Genomic DNA, 7,116 nt, shown 5'->3' on the forward strand with positions numbered 1-7,116 from the left:
CGTTGTTCGCTCTCCTGTATTTCCCATGGAGGTAAGTATCCAAGAACATGGGCAGATTTATTAACCAAAGCATGAACAGGCGCTATTGGAAGTGAACCATAGGCTGTTCCAGAGACAAGAGCATCAAACTCACATCCAGGGATGGAAATCCCCATGGGATATTGTCTGATTCTGTCAGAATAATACATCTTTTGCATTTTCCGTTCTGATGATTCCAGTCCACATGCATGTATTAGAGCCTCGTTAGAAGGGTGCCAAGCCTGAGATGGCCGAGCTAACTGAAAGGGTGTGACAGGGTGGGCGTCTGAATCTCTTTTGGATTCATGTCATACGTGACACGCTTTGGATTCCAACTAATGCTTTCGGAAGCCAGGTTTCGTCCCAAATCTGGCTCTACACCCCTTGCGGTGGATTGCCCATCACTGTCTCTTCTTATAATCACACACTTTCCCAAGGACAACAACACCATCAATGGTGTGACAATCAAGGGATCGTGAGACTTCGAAAAGACTCAAATGTTTTGTGTCCGAACAATAATCACAAACGATCTTCTCAATCTCCTTATCATCCAGAGCATCATCTTCTGATACAGTTGAGTTCTCGTTGCTTCGTTTCTTTGAGTAACGCCTAAAGAGAAATAAAAGACTGAATGTTGGCGCATGGACAACAAAAAAAAAAAAAAAATCCGCGTGGAACAAGCTGCTAGACGACAGGAAGGATTTCTTACATCGAATTAGTCATGTTTTTTGACTACGGCAGCAAGAGGACAACAGTGGTTGCAGGGAAAGAAATTAAAAGGAGCGTAAAAAAAAAGGAAAGAAAAGAAAAAAGAGAGAAGAGGGACAAATAAAAAAAATAAAACAGCAACGGACAAGCCAAGAAAATAAAAATTACACTTCTAAACATTATCCTCCCCAATCGCCTGAACTTTGCCCTGTGCTCCATTCATGGGCCCTTGTGCCACTGAGAGATTCGAAATTACCATGATAGACGCCCCTACCCACAAAGTTAACTTCGTCTGCAATCCTGTCTCTGTCTGCACCCAGTTTTTATTCACTGTTGCTGTGCCGGACCTGTCAATTGCTAAGATTTCCATTCTTTCCTCTACATACAAATTTCGTTCAACTTGGTAACAGTTTCCACGTGGCTCGCCAGCGCAACCGTGTTCATCTCCGGCATCTCAATGGCATTTGCCAAGGCTAGGTCGAGCGTCCTTGCCTCTAGGAGCTCCTTAATCTCTTTCCATTCCCGATGTCCCCGTGGCCCTTCGTCGTACAATTGTTAAAAAGTTAAAAAATCGTCCATCACCCATTTCGTAATTCGAGTCTTTCAAATTTATTAAACAACTCCTCGCTTGCCCAGAGCCATTTCGTTTCCTCATCCCTATCACCCCTCGTTTATTTCTTTACGCCTTCGTACCACGGGAGCAAGCTGAGCAAAGTCTCCAAATAACATACATGCATACCCATCAAACGCTACCCCTGCACTTGCTCTTGGACATACCTGCTGTAGTGTATTATTCGTCGCTTCAAATATGTCGCTCGATATCATTGAAGCTTCATCCACAACAAAAAATGCCTCCCGTCCTCGATTGCGGATGCAGTATATGTTCCAGTCCATCTCAAACGCATTTGGGGCCACCACAGCTTCGACTCCTCCTCCTCCTCCTTGCGCTGCCGCTCCAAAAAATCTATAGATTGTCATCCCTCCGACATTGACAGCCGCTACCCCCGATGGCGCCAACACCACTGGTTCGAATCTAGTACCTACCTTTAACCGATGCATCAGTACCTTCAACACACTGGACCTTCCAGTTCCTGCTGACCCTGTCACCAAAACCAGTCCCGCATCCCGCAAAATGACTTCAATAACATCCAGTTGTTCTTCATTCAACATTATGGTTGGCATCATTGCGTGTTGACCCCCCACTGGCCTTACAACATCCCCTGCAGCCTATGTCTGCTCCAAAAAATTCAGTGACAGCACAAATTCCTCAAATACTCGCTCTGGCAGTACTCGAGCCGCCAGATCAAAAAAACTCTTTCCCATGTCCTTCTGCAGCCATTCGGCGCTGTCCAAACGCGTAGCCCAATGTAGCTCCAGTAAATGCACGGCTGTATCCTGAAGAGTGTTCTTATGTCCAGGATAAATCCGGCTTTGAACTCGCTCAATAGCTAAAATATTTTATTTCCTGAAAATTTCCTCACCAATAAAAGATAAAATTACTATTTCCCCCGCATCTGTAAAAAGCATATCAACACTTATCGACAATCGCGTTTACTTAATGGGACTCATGGACACTGCTGTAAATAATAATATGAAATATTAAAACATCTTTGTTTTAATAATTGCTTATGCCTTAGGCACCATAGGCTTCTTCTGACTCCTCTATCTCTCTGATCCTTTTTCAATTTGAGTCCTTTTTCGGCTATATTCATATCCACTAGAGTATATTAGATTCCTTGTCAGGTTCTTGCTCATTTTTCCAAATGCCTATTTTCATTCAGCTAACCACACTAATTTATTATCCCGAATATAATATATTTTTTTCTTTTTTTAAAAAAGGGTTTATTTGGAATAAATTGTTCGCACCTCCAAGAAACAAGCACCGTGAGAAACACCGCTACACTCACCTCATCTCTATGATATGGGGGCCAGTAATGAGAAGATAGATTTTCTTTTTTTGAATGAAGCAATATAACTATTTCTGTGTCAACACCTTTTAGAGCTGCCAGCGAGACTCTACGACGGGTCTGGTTTTTTTTTTGGTGTTTTGTGAAGACTAAGGTTAAAATTTACTTGCTCCTCAGGTGGCAACGACCCCAGTGTTTTTCCAAACTTTACATTGACCTCAATATTATTCTCCATGATAGTCTAGTGGGAAGGAAGCGAAGGTGTCAGTTAAAGCAAGCATATAGGGGCAAGCGAAGCAAATCGGAAACTACCTTGATCGTAAGACAAAATTTTAAATGCAGAAGAATTTTCGCAAGATAAGCATATTTGGAGAGGTGGTATTTCTCGTGGAGAATATTTATCACAATGAACTCATTCGAATCCTTAATGCTTGTTGTGTATACTGACAGGTAATGTCCTACGGATAGAGACGATAATTTAATAGGTAGGTCTGCACATTGAATTACTAAAAAAAAAAAAAAAAAAAAAAAAAAACTGTCAAAAGGAACATACCAAACACAATAACAACAATAACACAATACTCCTTCGCGATTTCGAATGAGCCCGTAGTGTTGTAGAAACGCTCTAGTAGGGCGTCAGCAGCATTTCGGAACGATTTTTCTTTGTCCTCAGCATGTTTGGCATGATCGGTACAGGCAGGAGAGCCAACGTTCTCAAAAATAATATCAACATGGCCATCCATAGCTACATAGTAAGCATCCACGTTTGTTCCCTTAGTATGCGTTTTGTCTCTGACAAGGGCGCGGCGCCACGACGAAGGTATGAAATGATTTTCATTTGAGAAGCCTTTCGATATTAGTCCTGAAACGCCAGTCTGCAGTGTCGTGAAGTCAGGAAGCACCCAATAGGACGTGTATGTATTCTCATCGGCTTGTGGGTTTAGCCCATAGCGAAGGAGTTTCAACCTATGAAAATTTTCAAAAAAAAAAAAAAAAAAAAAAAAAAAAAAACAGGTCAATTTATGTCCTGGTTCTTGAATAGATAGATATTGCTCTTGATAAACCTCACCTGTCATAGAGCAAGTCATTGATCCAGGGTTCCCAGAAAGGATCATTGCGGATGTTTTGAATAACTGTTTCGGCATCTCGCCCATTGTTAGATTGGAACCAAACAGTGGCCTCATTGTATAAATCCTGGTTGATAACACTCAACTTGAAGTTATTCAGTTCAGTAGCGTGATGGAATACTGCCTCCAAACTAAAATGCAGGTAGAGAGTTAGTGAATTAGTAATTGAATATAATTAAAGGATATAATATCAAACGGTGCTCATCATACTCTTTAACTTGAGGAACCTCCTCAAAGTATCTTTGATTTGATCTCGGTGGGGTTCTTGGAATTGATATCAATATGCCATCATTACCGTCATCATCAATATTGTTGCTGTTGTCGATGCATCTACTATCCTCATGGGAATTCGTAGACTTTCGATTGTCACGCCGTTGTGATGCCACATCCTTGCCTACAGATCCACATAACAGCAGATAGAACAGTCGTGAAAGGTCAGAACATAATATCAAAAGTAGCAACATAAAACATTCTCACATGTACCTGCGTGGTCTTTCTCATCATGAGATCTCAGTTCGTCCTCCAGCTCAATCCTTTGTCTTTTGTTAATAACCTGATCAGCCACATCGTGTACTGAGCTACGACCCTTTAAAAGTTTACGTAGTGATTGTTGTTGCTGGAAAAACTCTGATTCATATGTGACATCAATGCGATTTTCCCAATCACTGTCCATTCTTTTGGCAGTATCACGTAGCACCTGATGTTGGCTATGACGGAAAGCAGCTCTAGCAGTTCCCCATTCTTGCCTGACACGGGCTCGACCAATTAGACGTCCTTTTGACCAAACTAAGAAATTTGGATAATTGAATTCTTGGGGACGACTGCAGGCCAGAAAGTACTCCTTCGATGACAGGTTTTCAAGACTCTCACGCCATGACTCTTTCACCTTCTTATTTGGCGACATATTCCTACTCCTATTATAGTTTAAAATGAAACAGTAGTTACTGATGACATTTAAAATAATACTGATCAATTGAATTAAAGAAGAACGTAGAGTCTCAATATCTGACAGGTTAAGCTCAACGGTGTCAGAATACCAGGAACCTCCGACAAGGCATCTGTAATGAAACTCTTGCAATAATGAGTCTCATTCACAGCGTTGTAATCCATCAGAGAAATTCTTGCAGTGATGAAATCACATTCGGAGCTTCAAAGTTACGACCACAACCCTGCGCGTCGGAGGACACACACTCAATGTCTTTAAAGCATGCAGTTAGGATCAGCCTGACTACATGGCAAGGAGTGGAGGCAGAGTGACTGTACACTATCCAACAGCCTTTGCTCGAGGGTGTTGGAATGTCATGTACTCTAAACGACATGCAGCACAGAACCTCTAGCTAAAATGAGGAATCTGGGCAGTGTTGGAATGCAGAGCTGTAACATTTCCAACGTTGTCGTAAAGAGAAACGTCAGGCGTCACGAATGTTGATGACGCACCTGCAGACATGGTGGTCAACCTAGTGATTACTGACCAAAGAACAGAACAAAATGAAAAAAAAAAAAAAAAAGTTGAAGACGCCCTACTGATTATTCAGAGAGAGAGAGAGAGAGAGAGAGAGAGAGAGAGAGGTAATGTGCAGAGAAGAAAAAAAATAGTGTGAACAGGTACACAGAAGCGAGTGTCAATGGAGGCAATCAAAACGATATTCAAACAATTAATTAAATCAAATCGTATAATTACACCTGAATTCTGTAAAACATGCTATCTACGTCATATTTTCTGTAAAAATCGGCACTAATTACAATTCAGGCGACAATGAACAGAAAGAATTTTTTTTATGGAGTTTGTTCAAAGTGTCTACCTTAAATGATTCGTCTTGATTGCTTGGAAATTACGTGCCCGAGAATGAGAAAGAAGAGATGGAGAAATTCTAGCTAAGCTTGTCGCTCTTTTTGGTTACATATTTTCGATTACAAGAGTTACGTTAAGTAAAGTAAACCATTTAAAAAGAGTGACAAGCTCGACTCCCAGTCTGAGGTCGAAGCCACGTGCAGCGAATGAACGTGTGAGTGTCATTATGTCGACTGGCATGAGGACTAAAAAAAATTATTTCCCTGAAAATTTCTTGCCGATCACTATTGCCTGCATTATTTCTAGCGAAATAGCCGGGGACCATGGCGAAGCCACGGTCGGCTCTTGCCTCGTTAGAAAACTCAATGCTTTGCCTCGTGAAGATAAAAAAAGAAATAGTCTGCAACAACTAAGGTTTTTATTTCGACATAGATGAAATCAATAAACTCATGTAGGTCTTTGGCCTTTACTACTGCAAAAAGCTGTGTGTAAACCGCGTATTTTTTTTTTAACGAAAAAAAGTAAAGTGCAGACACATACCAAACTAAGATACAAACCAACATACAAAAAATAAAAAACGATCAAGAAGGTAAATATCTGGTAATCACAGCATTAGATGGAAAAACGACAGCGAAGAGACAACATGGTAAATGACGCTCAAAAGGTGATGTACCTAAAAGCATCTTTGAAGATAATGTTCCGCGTGTATGTTCCAGCCTTTTCTCTTACCTTGCCGTTCATGATAAGTGCCTTTAGATTATTTAGGTTTGAGAGATGACCATGACTGAAAGCATCTTGGGGAAGATAAACACCGACATGTTTGAGCGTCTGTCACTCTCCAAAAAGCTCTACCAAGCGTGGATTATGCTCTCTATGAAGAATCAAATCTCCCTGGGATCCCCATCGTTATTCTATTTAGATAGAGCTGCAAATTAAATAAATACGAGCCGGAGACCGTGGCTTCGCCACGGCCTGCTCTTGCCTCGTAATAAAATTTAATGCTTACAACATAGTAAGTTATCTTTATCGTACAAAATAAAATACAAAAACAAAATAAAATACAAAATATAAATACAAAATAAAATACAAAATATAAATGCAGGTAAAATACAAATAAGTGCTACAAATAACGTCAGATTGAATAACAATGGAGATGAGCTGAAAGTTGACGTGAATGACTTGGAGATGAAGAAGCAGCAGGATGTCTGAAAACCAAGATATTGTGACTACAATGCGCCCTTGAAGACAATGTTTCTGGTGTATATCCCAGGCTTGGCTTGTACCTTCCCATTCCCGACCAGCACCTTAAGATTGTTTGGGTCAGTACACCGTGATAAAGCAACGTAGAGATGGCCATGACTGAAGACATCTTGAGGAAGATAAACACCGACATGTTTAAGTGTCTGTCCTTGTGACTTATTGATAGTCATGGCGAAGGCTGGCTTGACTGGAAATTGGCGTCTGCTGAACATAACTGGCGAAGAGCGGTCATCAATCGTTGTAAGCGGTATGCGAGGAATGAAAACACGCTCCCCTCGATATTGCCCATTGATAATCTCAGTCT

At 41.0% G+C, this 7,116-nt stretch overlaps 2 protein-coding genes across 2 annotated transcripts; both read right to left on the reverse strand.

Moving 5' to 3' along the window:
• Nucleotides 1-898: 898 nt before the first annotated feature.
• On the reverse strand, nt 899-1,896 carry BCR41DRAFT_399291 (PIF1-like helicase-domain-containing protein; the record flags this gene model as incomplete). Its single annotated transcript, XM_022029044.1, has 3 exons — nt 899-963; nt 1,113-1,265; nt 1,410-1,896. The coding sequence occupies 3 exons, from the start codon at nt 1,894-1,896 to the stop codon at nt 899-901; spliced, it is 705 nt and encodes a 234-aa protein (XP_021878325.1).
• A 698-nt stretch (nt 1,897-2,594) lies between these two features.
• On the reverse strand, nt 2,595-5,108 carry BCR41DRAFT_359516 (hypothetical protein). The gene is made up of 6 exons (XM_022025221.1): nt 4,244-5,108; nt 3,971-4,154; nt 3,703-3,891; nt 3,187-3,599; nt 2,946-3,091; nt 2,595-2,874 (listed from the first exon to the last, which is right to left on the reverse strand). Exons 1-6 carry the CDS (start codon nt 4,662-4,664, stop codon nt 2,743-2,745), a joined length of 1,485 nt encoding a protein of 494 aa, XP_021878326.1. The 5' UTR covers nt 4,665-5,108; the 3' UTR covers nt 2,595-2,742.
• Between the last annotated feature and the right edge of the window lie 2,008 nt (nt 5,109-7,116).

This window comes from Lobosporangium transversale, assembly GCF_002105155.1.
Source record: "Lobosporangium transversale strain NRRL 3116 chromosome Unknown BCR41scaffold_38, whole genome shotgun sequence".
Classification (NCBI taxonomy): Eukaryota; Fungi; Mortierellomycota; class Mortierellomycetes; order Mortierellales; family Mortierellaceae; genus Lobosporangium; species Lobosporangium transversale.